This window comes from Branchiostoma floridae, chromosome 4, assembly GCF_000003815.2.
Source record: "Branchiostoma floridae strain S238N-H82 chromosome 4, Bfl_VNyyK, whole genome shotgun sequence".
NCBI lineage: Eukaryota > Metazoa > Chordata > Leptocardii > Amphioxiformes > Branchiostomatidae > Branchiostoma > Branchiostoma floridae.
Genome location: NC_049982.1, coordinates 7,990,320 through 8,007,452, shown reverse-complemented (window position 1 = coordinate 8,007,452; position 17,133 = coordinate 7,990,320). Strand labels below are relative to the sequence as shown.

The window sequence follows — 17,133 nt, the reverse complement described above, 5'->3', positions numbered from 1 at the left end:
AGGCTGCAGGGTGGGCGTAGATTATATCTCTTTTATCATATCATATCAAGTCATTTTTGTCCTGTGTCATCCACCTCTTCTGGCATGTTTTTTGCATCCTCATCCTCATATTAAATACAAGTACCAGCACACCCTTCTCCTCCTCCTCTTCACAGCAAATTCATCTGGCACCATCCCGCCACTTTCCTCTATCCAGTGCTCGCTTGCTCGCTCCCTCCCAGGCGTAACAGCCACTTATTTGATATTTGTTGACGCAGTCACGCAGTTATCTATTTTATTTTAGCATTTTCTAATTATTTGTGTTCCCTTTGTGTTTTTTTAACATAAAAAAGCAGAAGAGAAGGGTTCAAATGTCAGCATGGACATTCTCCAATTCAAGTTTCATGGTTGACCAATCACACTTAAATCATGCAACTATGTACGACATATTCAACACCGCAGGCATTTTGTACCGCTGGCGTTTCTCAGTGTTTTTCCTGTTCAGGTTGACGTGGGAGCAGAGACTACTGTAGCTGGAGTTATCACCCAGGGTAGAGCTGGTGCAGATCAGTGGGTGACCTCCTACAAACTACGCTTCAGCAGAGACGGAATCACATGGTCTACATACCTGGATAACCTGGGACGTGATAGGGTCGGTAACCATTGTCTTCTGCACAAGTTTGATATTTCCAAGGATTTTTTTATGTTTCCAATAAATTTTGCTGACTACTTAATGAGGCCACTTTGCAGAAAAAGACATTTGTAACAGACCTGAGACATGTTACAGATGTGACTGATGCAGCGTAGCAGAGACTGTCATTCTCGAATATCACTAATAAGCTATAGCCGATACTGTATGGCTGATGTTAACTAGGATTTTACCATAGTGGATATGAACTGACAGAAGTCATATATGATTTTTTTTCCAGATTAGATAGAGTTTTTTCTGATATTTCAGGGTATGTAGATGTACATGTTCTTAGGCTTCTTTAGCCTAATAAATCATTTATGTGTTACTGCAAGATTTTACCATCTGTTTCCATGTAGCATTGCTGCTAGCCGGCTCCATTGTTTTTTTTCTTCAAAATATCATCCCAGGTTTTCTCTGGCAACTCTGATCGAGACACCGAAGTGCGCCACCTGTTGGAGCCGCCGGTAACTGCACGTTACGTCCGGTTCTGGCCACAGGCATGGAACTCTCACCTCAGTATGCGGGTGGAGGTCTTGGGACAGTAAGTACACTATTGAAGTCTTCTCTTCTTTCCGTGTGACTTCCATTAAGACGGTTTTGCATTAATTCGGAGAAGGGCATCTTGGGCTACACACGTCTCTCGAAAAGACATGAAATACTGTCCGTGTTCGAGGAGGTGCAAGCAACCCTTTCTGAATACCCTGAAACGGAAACAGCAAGGAAACCTGCTGACCTATGGCTCACTACAAGATGAACAACACGACACAATGTGCCAGTAAATGCATTGAAAAAAGATTTTCACTGCACATTCACTGATGCACTTAACAACAAATCATTTTTGTTCTTCTCTGTAGGGATTGCACCGGTGACTAGACACAGCATGCAGACTTGGAGATTTCCAAAGCACAGATTTGCACACAACAGGATACACATGTATCTGCTTTGCAGTTTGAAGTGAAACACGTTTTCTTATTTTACTTATTGTGATAGTTCACACCTATGATGTGTTTTCTTTAAACTGTTATCATCTCAGTAAAAAAAGTAATATTGTTGCTGGTATGTTTGTTTGGCTTGGTGTTTGCAGTTATTTGAGGTGGCCTAGGTGGGTTCAGAAACTGTACATGTATCTCATGAGTCATGGCTACACTGAGAGTTACTTGACGTATTTAGGGTTACCGATTTAAAGCTTGTGACAACAATGTTCAGCCTATTTTATATTAATACCATGTCCTGGTGATTACAGCATTACACTTTTATATTGTAGCCGACGTGTATTGTGTAGTGCTTGATGAAAATGTCAATGGCTTCACGATGTAAAGAAGAATGACTACATTCCTTGTTTTTATATGCTGGTGTTGCTGTCCTTTGTTAGTACACTGTCTTTAGTCGTGGAGAAATTTTGACTAATGTTTGCAAGCAAGGAGATGATAAAATACAAAATGCAGCTACTTCATTTATGCACTCAGAACCTATCAGGCATTTATAGACAGAAATAAAGCAGATTGTTCCACATACATATGGACTCTTGTATTGTAACATATTTCTGTACACCTTAAAATGACTGCGGGAGTACAGGTGTAAGATACACCTGACCCCAGCGCCCCCTCCCCCATCAATGTTTTTGTAGCTTGTGACGTCTATAACGTGACATCTCCATGCAATGACGTTCACCAACTGATGTTATCTTGCTATAAACTGCTGTGTATTTGACTTAGTGAAAGACATTCCAGAAATCCAACTGTGACTCTACCTGTCACCATCGTTTTTCAAATGTGACTACATGTTCTGTAGTTGTGGGTTCCATCTACGCACCATCTCACTTTCCATCAAGAACGTTCAACTTGTTCCTCGTTATTTCCGGCCCCAGTGGCAGGAGCAGGCCAATGTGCAATGCCACCTGTGCATACGTCAGCAGTTGATAAACAGCAGTCTGTGTTCAGCAAATGTTCCTTGCCAATAGTCCGACAACAAGGAACGAGGAAATTTGGTGTCATGTTTTCTTTTCTGTGAAACAAAGTGAGAAAAGGGTTTGTTTTGTAAAGAGCCGGTGTACTCGCTCTTACGGTCGTTAACCCCGACTTATAGGACAATTTTGTGTCAGCCACAGAAGTTCACAGACAATCCTGGTGGGAAATGGAGATTGTTTCGGCCCATGGATCCTTCCCACCTCCAACAGTAGATCTGCTTGGAGATTACAGTTCGGCTACGTCACGTCAGGGCACACGATTCAACTTATCCAACTCATACCAAATCTAATCTTTGAAACGAGCAGGAAGTCAGAATGGGATGAGATATGAGCTTCTTTCACAACTTCTTGACTCTTGACTGGGCTAATATTGCTTCAAATGTGGTAGTCAATGAAATGAAATGTGTTTTGGGGGTCAAAACCTTGGGCAAATGAACAATACAAAAGCCTTCATGTTCGTACTTAAAAATTACTGTGAATTCAAGTTGTCCTATAAGTCGGGGTTAATGACCGTGAGTCTTTACAAAACACTTTGTTTCGCGGAAGAGAAAAGGTGACACCACGTTTCCTTGTTTTTTTTCTTTTCAAAACTATTTGCATGGAACATTCGTCTGAACAAAGACACTACTGTTAACTTACTACTGCCGTGTTGATGTTGGGAAATGACACCTCACCTGCACACCTCAACCAATCACTGCTTCTGTACCATGTGACGTTCTGTATCTGTATCTATAGCCGGTATAACCGCCGTTCGGCGTAACACACCAGCTTCGCAGGCACCCGGCGCGGCAGCAGCGGGTTATATTACACCAAACGACCCGTCACAACTAGCTAGCACTTGTCTCACTTTGTTTCCCAGAAGAGGAAATGTGACACGTTGCTGTAAACTACGCACTTACCGGGTATTTTTTTCTTATTCAAGTCCCGACTGTTGAAGGGTGAAAGTGCAAAATTGCGCAGCTAACGGACTTAAAAAAAAAACGGATTTATACTCAAGTAAGGAATAACGGAGTTTCATGATTTTGATACGTAAGGCCGATGCGATAAGCGAATGACCATGAGAGCGACTACACCAGCTATTTGCGAAACACTTGTATCACTTTGTTTCGCAGAAGAGGAAAGGTGACGCCACGTTTCCTTATTCTTTCTTTTCAAAACTATTGACTTGGCCGTGTTGATGTTTTTGACGCACAGGTGGTATTGTTGGAAAATGACATCTCACCTGCACACCTCAACCAATCAATGCTTCTGTACCCTGTGACGTTGCTGTAAACTACGCATTCTTCTTACAGGGTACTAGTATTTTGCCTTACTTCAAGTCCCGACTTTTGAAGGGTGGAAGTGATCTCGGGAACAGCAGAAAGGGACGTTATAGATTTGTCCTTTCTCTGTCAGTCTGTTCTCGCTACAAGCTGACAATGAGCTCGGAGAAGCTGCTTAACGTAAGCGAAGTTGCCGGCCGGGCCCGCCGAGACCGACCCGGCGCGGCCCGACCGGTGACGGTGGCGGTGGCGGCCGGGGCGGGGGTGCTGGTGCTGGCGGCCCTCGTCTTTCTCTTTCATGGGGTTAAGCATGTCCGTGAAAACTCCGCTCAGCTCAAAGACCAGATCCTGGCGCTGAAGGATCGTACCTTGGCCATGGAGATCAAGCAAGACGCCACCGCCAGAGACAAGGAGGAAGCGTCCTCGCACAAGGAGGAAGTGACGGCCCTGAAAATCCACCTGTCCTCGCACAAGGAGGAAGTGACGGCCCTGAAAATCCACCTGTCGTCCCTGCAGACTCAACTAGACAGCGAACGTGCGGAGTTACAGAAGGAGAAAGCTGGCGGGGCGTCTTTGAGGGAGAGACTGGCTGTGCTGGAAACCAAGTTCCAACTCGGGCATGCTGAGGAACACAACTTCGGGAACTTTCGAGAGGTATTCTTTACCAGTAGCTTGCTCATGTTGCTGCAACACGGGGGTAAATTCTTTCCGTGCATGGCCCTAAGTTCAATGAAGTGTATATGTTTTTAATTCAACCCCATAGCAATAATGGCTTTTCCCTCGGAAGGGAATAGAATTTCCACTCCTTTTTTTATCCAGTTCTTGAATGAAATGTTATCTAACGTATCTTATTAGCTGCATGTCTAACCTCCATCGACTTAACTTTCTTTATGTCTGAAGGGCGGGAAGCCGAACCAAGCTGACGGTGTCCCTGAACACAACGCCACCTTGCGGAGGTACAGGCGATCCGACAACTCGGTCACGACACCTGCCGGTATGTATGTTAGCTGAGTTTTGAGAGAGAATTGTGCTTGTTGATGTAATTTTGTCATATTGTGATCATTTCCCCTTTTAGTATAAACGATTTCCACGTCGTTGAATTCTAAAATTGGCGCTATTGTCCGATATGCCCTGGGGAAATTCTACAATAGCCCTCCAAACAATAGATCAGTGATCGTCCAACTCTAGTAGTGAGACATGCATGTGGCTTCCCCAGCCAAATGGATTTTCGTTTGGCGCGTCCTATGTGTTATGCTACGTTTTATATTGGATAAATAGAAAAACTTCCAAAAGGTGTCTTTTTCGCTATTTCCGAACTTTTTGATGAAACGGGGCGATCGGACGAATAACTTCACGATATCCGAGCTGGTAATGATGTCAACTGTACACGGTGTAATCCTCGATCACTGCAACTGTTACAGGCCTCTTCCGGGGTCCTGAGGGACCGGCCGGACGAGACGGGCGGGACGGCCGCGATGGTGTTCCCGGGCCGCCCGGGCCTCCCGGTCCGGCTGGTGGATGTGGAGGGTGTGGAGGACAATCCTGCCCACAGGTAGGGTGTGTTCTGTACTCTGTAGTTATTATCGTATGATAACGTGATGTCTTCATTCATTCATTTATTACCCCCATGAAATGTCATTCATTCATGTGTTCCGAGCCAAACTTGAGCTCGAGGCCAACGTTTTTCGGAAGAAAGCGGTAAATTCATATCAAGCTACAAATGTATGTATCTGAACACCTTTGTATTGTGCCCGATGGTCCAGGGATGATGGGTAATGACATTTACCGTCAGTGAATGCATATCTCATTCTGTATGTAGCAGCCGTGCACTGCAGTACCACTAGGTATGGAGAGCGGCGCTATTCCTGATGGCCACCTTACTGCATCCACTTCGTGGGGAAGTTCAGGTCATGACGCCAGCAAAGCTCGCCTTCATTCCCAGGAGGGCGCCGGGGCCTGGTGCGCTGCACAGAACAACAACCAGCAATGGTTACAGGTAAGTGGAGCCTGCAGGGTATAAATTATATTGTTTTTATCATATCAAATAATTTTTGTCCTGTGTCGTGCACATCTTCTGGCATGTTTTTTTCATCCTCATCGTCATAATACAGTACTTGCACTCCCTTCTCCTCCTCTTCACAACAAATTCATCTGGCGCCACCCCGCCACTTTCCTCTATCCAGTGCTCGCTTCTCGCTCCCTCCCAGGCGTAACCTATAGTTCCACTGACAGCCACTTGCTTGATATTTGTTGACGCAGACTCACGCAGTTTCATGTCAGCACTTTCTAATTATAATTATTTGTGTAATCTTTGTTGTTTTTTTAAAAGAACATATAGAATATAGGAAACCAGAAGATGTGGATTCAAATGTCAGCATGGAAAATTTAGTGGACAAATGTCCAATTCAAGCTTCATAGTTGACCAATCACGCTTACAATCATGCAACTACGTATGGCATTTTGAACACCGCAGGCATTTTGTACCGCGCTGATGTTTATCAGGATTACGTGTTATTCCTGTCCAGGTTGACGTGGGAGCAGAGACTACTGTTGCCGGAGTTATCACACAGGGTAGGTCCAGTAACACTTGGCTACAAAGGGTGACCTCCTACAAACTACGCTTCAGCAGAGATGGAATCACGTGGTCTACATACCTGGACAAACTTGGACGTGAGAAGGTTGGTAACCATTGTCTTACATAATCAAGTCAATTACAGTAGTTAACGTTACAGAATTGATAAAGTTTTCTCTCGCACTTGCAGGTATGAATAGTCATTCAATCTAAGTAAATATTGTAATTGTTCTAATTCATTATTAGAAATTGTGTCTGTCATATAATGTGTGCTTACAACGTTGATTTTTATGAACGGGGTTTCTGATAGGCTGTTCGTTCACAATACATGTACCATCCTGATCCTAGATCTTCGCTGGCAACTCTGATCAGGACACCGAAGTGCGCCACCTGTTGGACCCACCGGTAACTGCACGTTACGTCAGGTACTGGCCGCAGACATGGAATCAGCACATCAGCATGCGAGTGGAGGTCTTGGGACAGTAAGTACACTACTGGAGTCTTCTCTTTCCATGTGACTTCACATAAGGTGATCAGGGGAAGGGCATCTCTGTTGGGGCGGCACCCGTCTTTCGGGGAAAAAACATGAAATGGGAGTCCACTGTTCGACGAGGCGCAAGCAACCCCTTCCTGTAAAAGTAAACCCTGGTACAGAAACAACCGTTGAAGGAAACTTGATGACCTATGACAAGGTGAACAACACACAACAAAATGTGCCAGTAAAGGTTTTTGAAGATTTTCACTGTGCATTAACTGATGTACAACTCTACAACAAATCATTTTTGTTCTCCTCTGTAGGGACTGCACCGGTGACTAGACGCAGCATGCAGACTTGGAGATTTCAAAGCACAGATTTTCACATAACAGGATACATGTACATGTATCTGCTTCGCAGTTTGAAGTGAAACAAACATCTGTCTTCTTCTTTTACTTATTGCGATAGTTAACTGTATTTACAATAAATTCAGAAGTGGCACGTAATGATTAACAAGTTCCTAGACCAACAGTTACTTCAGGTCTGTAGTTGTGAGAACAATGTACTGCTAATTTACCGTGTCCTGGTGATTACAGCTGCACAGCATTACACATTTATATTGTAGCCATGTGATCTGTGTACTGGCTTGATAAAGATGTCAATGACTTCGTGATGTTAAGAAGGATTACAAAATTCATTGTTTTTGTATGCTGGTGTTGCTGTCCTTAATTACTACACTGTCTTTAGTCGTGGAGATATTTTGACTAATATATGCAAACAAGGAGATGATAAAATACAAATGTCTCTACTTCATTTGTGTACTCAGAGCCTATCAGGCATTTAAAGTCAGAAATAAAGCAGACTGTTTCATATCCACATAGACTCTTTTACTGCAACATTTCTGTACAGCTGCAGCTTTACATAAACGCATTGTCTATTATATTTACATCACATCATCATTCCGAAGCGGTTAACTAAAAAAATGAACAACGGAGTTTCATGTTTTTATATGTAGGGTCGATGTGAATGACCATGAGAGCGACTACACCAGCTCTTTACAAAACAAACACTTTCTCACTTTGTTTCACGGAAAAGAAAAGGTTACGTTTCCCCGTTCCTTCCTTTCGGACTGTTGGTGTGGAACATTAGTCTGAACAAAAGACACAGCTGTTTACCAACTGCTGCCGTGTTGACGTTGTGACGTCAAGTGCAAAGATGGCATTGTTGGAAGATCACACCACTTGTACACTTCAACCAATCAATGCTTCTGTACTCTGAAACGTTAACGTTGCTGTAAATTACGCATTCTTCTTACAGGGTATATTTTCTTACTTCAAGTCCCGACTGTTGAAGGGTGGAAGTGCTCTCGGGCAACAGAAAGGGACGTTATAGATTTGTCCTCTCTCTGTTAGTCTGTTGTCGACACAAGCTGACGATGAGCTCTGAGAAGCTTCTTCACGTAAGCGAAGTTGCCGGCCGGGCCCGCAGAGACCGATCCGGCGCGGCCCGACCGGTGACGGTGGCCGTGGCGGCCGGAGCGGGGGTGCTGGTGGTGGCGGCCCTCGTCTTCCTCGCTCACGAAGTTAAGCATGTCCGTGAGAAGTCCTCGCAAGAAGTGTCTGACTGCTCCCAAGAAGTGTCTCAACTGAAAGACCAGATCCTGGCGCTGAAGGATCGTACCTTGGCCATGGAGATCAAGCAAAGCGCCGCTACTGGAGACAAGGAGGAAGCGTTCTCGCACAAGGAGGAAATAACGGCCCTGAAAATCCAACTGTCGTCCCTGAAGACTCAACTAGACAGCGAACGTGCGGAGTTACAGAAGGAGAAAGCTGACGGGGCGTCTTTGAGGGAGAGACTGGCTGTGCTGGAAACCAAGGTCCAACTCGGGCATGCTGAGGAACACAACTTTCGAGAGGTATTTTTTGCCAGTAGCTTGCTACAACACGCAAGTAAAATCTGACAGTACATGGCTGTAAGTTCAATGAACCGTGAATATGCCCCTGTTAACGCCATAACAACACTGGCTTCTTAGCCTTAACATCTCGGCATTAGGTCTGTAGTTAGAAGAAAATAGAGATTTTGTTCTTGTGTGTCTGAAATGCTATCAACATACAGCGGATGTAACGTGGTTTGCGGCAAATGTTTAGGCCAATGGTTCCCTGTTTTATTGCCTTCTTGAGATGTTATAGCAATTAGGAACATTCAAGAGCCAAGACAAGCAGCTAAACAAAAAGCCTAAATCTGCTTTTTTTTATAAAGTCGAACCAAGTTGACGGTGTCCCTGAACACAACGCCACCTTGCGGAGGTACAGGCGATCCGACGATTCCGTTGAAAGTGCGTGTTTATGTAACATTTCTTTTTGTCATTATTCACAATTTTCGCGTTCTTAGACTCGAAGCTTGCACTGTCAGTACACTTGCACTGTACTTGACATACGTCTTGTGTCAAATTCACGATATATAGTTGTTATGTTGTGTTACGTTTTCTATTGCAGTATCGGAAAATTTTTATGTTACGTTTTCGTTAAGTTTAATTGCTCGTCGACGTAGACCCTCAGGTCTCCGTACGTACATTTGTACTTTCATTTTGTTAAAAAGTGGCGACATGAAACGCACTTTCACCAATATCCTTTTGTCGCTAATGATAAACAGTGTAGATATTCAAATTTAGCAGGTCCCTTCCGCTGTCCTGAAGGACCGGCCGGACGAGACGGGCGGGACGGCCGTGATGGTGTTCCCGGGCCGCCCGGGCCTCCGTGCGGATGTGGAGGGTGTCCTCCTGGACCAGAGGGCCCGCCTGGACCACCTGGAGTAAATGGATCAAGTAAGCTCCGCGCTTGTGACCACATATACGTCCTGGTCTCGCACACAGTATCATGGTCTATATACACTTCAACATTTGTGCTGCTTTGTTAATACCTCAGATATATGTGTATACATGTATACATGTAGAAAACAGGCTAGGAATAGGTAGTCAAAATCATTTCCAGTACATGTGTAAGTGTGTTGTAGTGTTCCATATATACGCTTGCCATGCTAAGGGATATTCCACACTTTGAATGAATATTGAACGATTTACTGTATATTTTTGCACCTTCTACATTTTCTCTACATTTCCTCAACCAGACCACAAGTACCGTGATGTACTGGCACAGAGCATCTGTACAGCGGTCACCGACCGAGGAGCATACATCTTCGCCATCCGTCGGGATTGTAGTCGTTTCGGGGACGGTCAGACGTGCAACGACATATGCACCTCCCAGGAAGATGTCTTCAGGCAGGGAAGGTTTGTGCTACAATGTTGTAATTGAATGTCGAAATGTTTATTTTTTCACTAACAAAACTGCCAGTTCAGCAGACAGTGATTCTTTCCTCTTTGAATGCACCAGTCCTTTTGTACATGGAATTAGTTTTTTTGTTAAAGTCCTGAGTGTGCGTGTGTGTGCGTGTGCGCGCGTATACGCGCGTGCGCGTGTGTGAACATTTGGCCACTATGTGATATATAGTAGTATAATTTGTTGTTGATGATTCCGTTTCCACAGCACCTCAGAGTGCTTTGATGCCATACATGTGTACGGAGGTCGGCCTGTCCTTTCATCCGACCACAACTCTGACGCTGGAAAAGTTGGCCCTGCCGCATATCGTTATTTCAGCGGTGGCTGTGCCCATCCGGCTAACAGCTGCGGGCCAAACTACTGTTGCTGCCGCGTTCGCTAGCTCTAGCATCTTCCCAAGACTGGGGCAGTAAGTACACAGATTAAGTCCTCTGCTGCTCCTGTCTGACTTTGCTCAAGGTGATTTTGAATTATGTGATTTCATGTCACAGTAAAGATATTTGAAATATTTTCACCGGCACCGATACTATTGTAAGAACCATGTTAAAGGACTGGTTTCAACCTTACGGTAATAGTGTATAGATATTTGTTGAATACACACATATAGGTTATTGTTGTTTGTCAGAATTATATCATCAAATACAACCTAGTATTTTTCTTCTCTGTTTGTAGGGACTGCAAGTGACTAGACACAACAAAGATGGGAGTTTTCCAAAGCTCAGATTTGCACAGTAAAGGATATCTTTTACCTGATAATGTGATAGTTCACCACCGTACTTACACCTATTATTCTGTTTTTTCTCACCTTTGATACTTAATTCAGATATCCAATCAGTATCCTGATTCCTTTAGTTTTTATCCAGCTGATCCTAAGATTGCTACGTGTCATCATGAACCAATAATACATTTGAATTCTTATCTTTTCAATCATGAGTTTTTATATAACCAAATTTTGAATTATACATGTGCACAAGATTATACCATAGCCACTTCATTTGTGCAAAATAATTATTAAATCTCAGATTCACACATAACAGGATATATCTGCTGTGCAGTTTGAAGTGAAACACCAGTTTTCTTCTTTTAGTTCTTGAGATAAGATTCAACAGCATTTACACAGAAAATAGAATGATGTACCTTCTTTACATTGTTGTTTTTTTATCTTTAATAGCTAATCATCTAAGTAAAAATGGAGATATTGTTTTAGGTCTGTTTGTCTTGGTGTTTGTTTGCATTATTTGAGGTGACTTAGCTGGGTTTAGAAGTAGCATGTAATGAGTCATGGCTCCACCAATAGTTACTTCAGGTCTCTAGGTTTACCCATTTAAAGCTTGTGACAATGATATTCAGCCAATGCCATATCAATAACCATGTCTTGGTGATTAGTAGTGTAGCCGGTGTGTACTGTGTACTGGCTTGATGAATATGTCAAAGGCTTCATGATGTAAAGAAGGATTACTACATTCCTTGTTCTTATATTCTGGTGTTGCTGTCTGTTCCTAGTTACTACACTGTCTTTAGTCGTGGAGAAATTATGACTAATGCATGCAAACAAGGAGATGATGAGATACAAATGTAGCTACTTTATTTGTGCACTCAGAACCTATCAGGCATTTATAGCCAGAAATAAAGCAGACTGTTCCACATACATATGGACTCTTTAATTTCAACATTTCTGTACACCTTAAAATGTCTGCGGGAGTACATGTGTAAGATACACCTGACACTCCATCAATGTTTTCGTATCTTGCGACGCTGATAACGTGACATCTGCAGGCAATGACGTCCACCAACTGATGTCAGCTTGCTATAAACTGTGTATTTGACTTAATAAAAGACATTCCAGTAATCCAACTGTGACTCTTCCTGTTACCGTCGTATTTCAAATGTGCGTACATATTTTGTAGTTATGAGTTCCATCTGCACACCATCTCGCTTTCCAGCAAGAACGTTCAACTTGTTCCTCGTTATTTCCGGCCCCAGCGGCAGGAGCAGCCCAATGTTCAATGCCACCTGTGCATACGTCAGCAGTTGATAAACAGCAGTCTGTGTTCAGACAAATGTTCCTTGCCAATATTACCTTCGCCGAGAAGGTTATATTTTGGGTAGCGTTTGTGTGTGTGTGTTTGTTTGTGTGTGTAGAAGACCAGCATAACTCAAGAACCCCTGGATGGATTGTATTGATATTTGGTATGTGGGTAGGTCTTGAAGATACCTAAAAATGATTAGATTTTGGGCTCCCTAGTGGCTTGTTATGGTACTGCAGTTTAACTTCCGCGTTTGATATCTCGAGTTTTGGATATGCTGTGGTCATGATTTTTGAGTGGTAGATAGCTCTTGGGGTAGAGAGTAAGTGGTGTAGTTTTGGGCCCCCTAGCGGCTTGTTTTGGAACTGCAGGGGCCGGATAGTGTCAGATTTTGAAAGGGAATAACTCAAGAAGGGATTAACGGATCGTCACAATTTTTGGTATGTAGATAGCTCAAGTGATGCTTCATATAGTTAACTATTTATTATGCAAATTGAAATCTTATTTGCATAATTGATGAGGAAATCGTCTAAACCCGCTCCGTTCCATTATAGGACTATTGCAACATTGGTAACATTGGTAAATGAGTAAGAGAAGAAGATATTGATAGATGAGCATTATGCAAATGAAGACCCAATTAGCATAATTAATGAGAAAATGCTATAATCCTATTGTGGTAAATGACAGGAATTTCTTACTTGGGGCATTTGGGAGTTATGAACAGGTGAACATCATTGATCTCTATTATGCAAATGAGGACATCATTTGCATAAAAATGAGGACCTCATTTGCATTAAGTATCAGAAAATGCGGTTAAACCATTCTTTCTTAACATATTGTGTAACTGGATTGAAGAGATGATTAACGAATACTATTTATACAAATTAGGATCTTATTTGCACAATTCAAACACTAGTTGTAAAGGTTAAAGTCATTTGGCGAAGGTATGGGGTCGTGGAACTCTAGTTGTTATTCTATAAACTAGTCAATGGCCTAACACGGGAGTATCTTCTCGACTTCCTCCTGGAGAAATAAATCAAACTCAATTTCAGTCTTTCTAGATATTTAACTGATAGACTTAGTAAATCCTTTGTCCCGCACTGCGTAAGTCATTGGAATGAACTAGACTCCAGCGTTCGCTGTTTAAGATACTCAATGTTCTGTAGTTACCTTATCAAACTAGAGTTCGATGACATCATACCTCCAGGAAAAATTACGAGCTTTTAAAAATCTTATGCAAATGAATTACCCATTTACATGATAGTTGCATGGTGATGTTCATCATTGACAACATACGCATGTCACAAGTATAAAATTCCCATCATCAATCATAAAGCGGTTTTGACTTTTTTGCATATATTATGAAAAACAGGTCTACATTTGCATATTGGTATCAGCCTATGTTACACCTATGATAATTTAGATACGTTACATTTATTGAAGTCCAGTTATTGAAAACAATGGAATTATAGAATTTCCTCATTAATCACCAAAAATTAAGTCATCATTTGCATAACATGTAAATCATTATGAACATCTTTGTCTAGGCTACCTGCATGCCTAAATGATGGGAATCTGTCCTACCTCTCTGCAGTTATCCTGTTTAGAATGTCATAACAAAAACGCCCCTGCAGTTCCAAAATTAAATGTTAGGAGGCTGAATCTTGACCCAACTTGTCATGGCCCTAAAAGCTTTCTACCACCCAAATGTCAAGACCATACCATGTCCAAGACAAGATGTATATATATATATATATATATATATATATATATATATATATATATATATAAACTGATACGGTAGAATGTTTTCATTAATTATACAAAATTACTTCAATTTGACATGATTAGTGTTTCATTTCGTGCAAAATTGTCTAAGGTACCTACATACCAAAAAATTATATGGTTCCCCTCTTCAGTTATCCACTCTAGAAGTTGCAAACGTGCCCCTTCTATTCCAAAACTAGCCGCTAGGGGACCCAAACTTATTCCTGAGCACAAGAGCTATCTTATACCCAACTTTCTCGACCGTAACTAGTTTATAACACGAGATAGAAAACCGGAAGTTGTGCTTCAGTACCAAGGAAAGCAGCTTGGGGCCCAAGAAATCTAAAATAAAATCATTCCCAGCTTTTATCACACGCTACCAACACACCAAGTATGAAACCAATCCTCCCAGCCGTTCTTGAGTTTAACTCTGGGGGGATTAGTTTCATACTTGGTGTGTTGGTAGCGCGTGATAAAAGCTGGGAATGGTTTTTTTTTAGATTTCTTGTATACAGACACACAGACACACGCTAGTGAAAATATAACGCCCCAATAGTCCCTTACACTTCTCGTCCGGTCCCCGATACACATGCGCCCTTCTTGTTTGGTTTCGCGTATTGTTCAAACCAGGTTTGTTTCCAAGCCCATCATGCGCCTATGGGTACCAACTATATATTGTTGAATATCCCAAACATACGTTACTAACCGGGCTCCTTATACTCCCGGCACTGCAATTTTTTTTCATGGCAGCGAAAGTAAGAATCCTGGTAGAAATCAGATGATACCTAGGCTACTATGTTTCACCTATCTTTTTACAATATTTACATTTGAGGAGAACCCAAAGGGATTCAAAAGAGACCGACTGTGACCAGTTACGCAATTCTCAAAGCAAAATCCTTGGTATTTAAAAAAGTCATCCGCGTGTTCTTTATTAGGGGGCGGTAACAGCGAGTGGTATTCAATGGGTGATGTTTTTTTTTTCGCTTCTTTGATCCTGCAGGTATTTACATAATGAGTCTGTGGGCTATTGTGCCCAGTTAACATTTTAGCCGCGGCATGGCGGGTTCGTACAGACATGTGTGTGTCGTTTTGGCTCTATGTATCTTTGTCCAGACTTGTGGCCAACAGACGTCGTGCGGAGCTGCAAATAACACAAATGCAGTCGCTACTGTTTACGTCTTTAATCAGCTGTAAGTTTCATTTTGATATCTATCACCTAATGTTCAATTTATCTATCTGTTTTTGATTCAGTATATGCATGCCTCTGTTTCATTTTTTTTCGCATATAGGTTTTATTGCATTTAACATTTTGCCTAAATCCCTCCTCCATTTTCGTTTTTACTCGTATGAATATTCTTGGTTGAGACCATACACACTTGTTTCCGGTGGGGATTGTGAAAACTTGTCGGGTCGTTCGGTGTAATATAACCAGCTGCTGATCATGACGCGCCGCGCGCCTGCGAAGCTGGTGTGTTACGCCGAACAGCGATTAGATATATAGATACTGATACAGAAATTATTAGAATAATATAGAAGGGATTGATTTTTGCAGGCGTTGGCATGACCTTTTGGGGCTTGTTCCACGTTTTCATGATATGAAATTGGTGGATCGTCTTCAAGAAGTTGAAGGTCACATAGAAAATGTGCGGAAAAGCAAAATGCAGCTGGAACGTACAAGCGACATCGTCTCCCTCGCCGAAGGTAAGCTTGTGATTTGAACTGTGTAAAATGTATTCCCCTTTAATCATTGCAAAACGGAACTGTTTGATATAAGATATGGTACGTTTTGGAATTGAAATCTACAAAGGACAACTCTAAACAGCTAGAAATACCACCGTCTTGTGGACTATTATACAGTGGAAGCCAGTTAATTGCACCTCGGATAAACGCACGCTTCGGGTAATTGCACGGAATCCCCAAATCCCAAACAGTCTCCCATTCACTCCATTGTTAGTGACTTCGCTTATCTGCACGACAAAAATCACCATTGCCGGATAATTGCACGAAAATTTGTCAAACATCGTCGGCAAATTGACTGAAAATGCGTGCTAAGAATCGTCAGACACGGTACAAATAAGCCGATAACGGCCTTTGTGAAGTCGCCATTCTGACAACATGTATGAAATTGTTATTGGGATCAAAAGGAAACGATTTTGTGGGGTCGGCACCATGAAGAGACGCCCGCCCGCTAGAGGTTGTCAAAGCCGGCATTACGATTTGGCAGACAACTTGCTATGACATACTCAATAACAAATGTTCTCTATCTGTCCATTGTCTAATTACGTAATTAGGGTCGCGGGGAAATACTTATGCAGTGGTTTTATGTTCTTGGCAGCCAGTAGGAAACAACACAGCGACTCGGGGCCTACAGACGGACATAACACTCGCCTTCGGCCGTGCGCATGCAGTGTTTTAGTTTCGTGATCAGGAAGCTACATAACGTATACAGTAACTTACTTTTAGTTTCGATTTCAAGTGCATTGCAGTATGATGTTTCGTGAAGACATGTATACGACGTCCGGAGCACAACAGGTACAGCACTACTGTAACACGTAAATAAACTGTGCGTTGTACTACCTCCGACACCACCTCTCGGCCCCTCCTACCGTGGTGATGCGGTCCAAATGACCAACTCCGCATTATCGCACACGCCGGATAATTGCACAAAATTCGCTGGCAAATTGGGTGTGCAATTAAGCGGCTTCCACTGTACTGGATGATCAATTCCGATCCACAGTGAGAGCTACACCTAAGCCATTGTTACATATTAAAGATCCAAGCGCAGTTATTTAAATTTAGAAAAAAATCAATCAGACCATCTCTAGTTTTAATATACGTCTGCCAACTCAAACATACGCGTTATGATTGATGATGTGGTTCTGATTGGGGTTTGTTTAAGGAATCTACAGGTAGCCATTTTATGGCTCCAAATCTTCAAAAAATTGAAAATGACAATCATTTTCTATTGGTATGTCCCGCCTATACTGTAGTCGATACCGTATGTAAATCTAGTGCACACATTACAGAAACAAACATTTTCAATCTAGTAGACGCAATAC

General features: G+C 42.4%; 3 protein-coding genes across 3 annotated transcripts in view; all 3 read left to right on the top strand.

Annotated features, from left to right (window-relative positions):
* Window positions 1–1,543, top strand: part of LOC118413182 (adipocyte enhancer-binding protein 1-like) — a 6,942-nt gene extending 5,399 nt beyond the window's left edge. The window contains exons 6-8 of the mRNA XM_035816393.1: window positions 485–631; window positions 1,078–1,211; window positions 1,525–1,543. Coding sequence (XP_035672286.1) covers window positions 485–631; window positions 1,078–1,211; window positions 1,525–1,543 — 300 coding nt within the window. The remainder of the gene's footprint in view (window positions 1–484; window positions 632–1,077; window positions 1,212–1,524) is intronic.
* A 2,014-nt stretch (window positions 1,544–3,557) lies between these two features.
* LOC118413829 overlaps window positions 3,558–17,133 on the top strand; it is a 32,227-nt gene continuing 18,651 nt past the window's right edge. Inside the window, exons 1-6 of the mRNA XM_035817399.1 lie at window positions 3,558–4,552; window positions 4,799–4,892; window positions 5,320–5,450; window positions 5,718–5,894; window positions 6,424–6,576; window positions 6,819–6,952. Of these exons, the coding sequence (XP_035673292.1) occupies window positions 4,055–4,552; window positions 4,799–4,892; window positions 5,320–5,450; window positions 5,718–5,894; window positions 6,424–6,576; window positions 6,819–6,952 (1,187 nt within the window). The 5' untranslated portion in view covers window positions 3,558–4,054. The remainder of the gene's footprint in view (window positions 4,553–4,798; window positions 4,893–5,319; window positions 5,451–5,717; window positions 5,895–6,423; window positions 6,577–6,818; window positions 6,953–17,133) is intronic.
* Window positions 8,274–17,133, top strand: part of LOC118413823 (collagen alpha-1(XXIII) chain-like) — a 35,305-nt gene continuing 26,445 nt past the window's right edge. Inside the window, exon 1 of the mRNA XM_035817376.1 lies at window positions 8,274–8,860. Coding sequence (XP_035673269.1) covers window positions 8,381–8,860 — 480 coding nt within the window. The 5' untranslated portion in view covers window positions 8,274–8,380. The remainder of the gene's footprint in view (window positions 8,861–17,133) is intronic.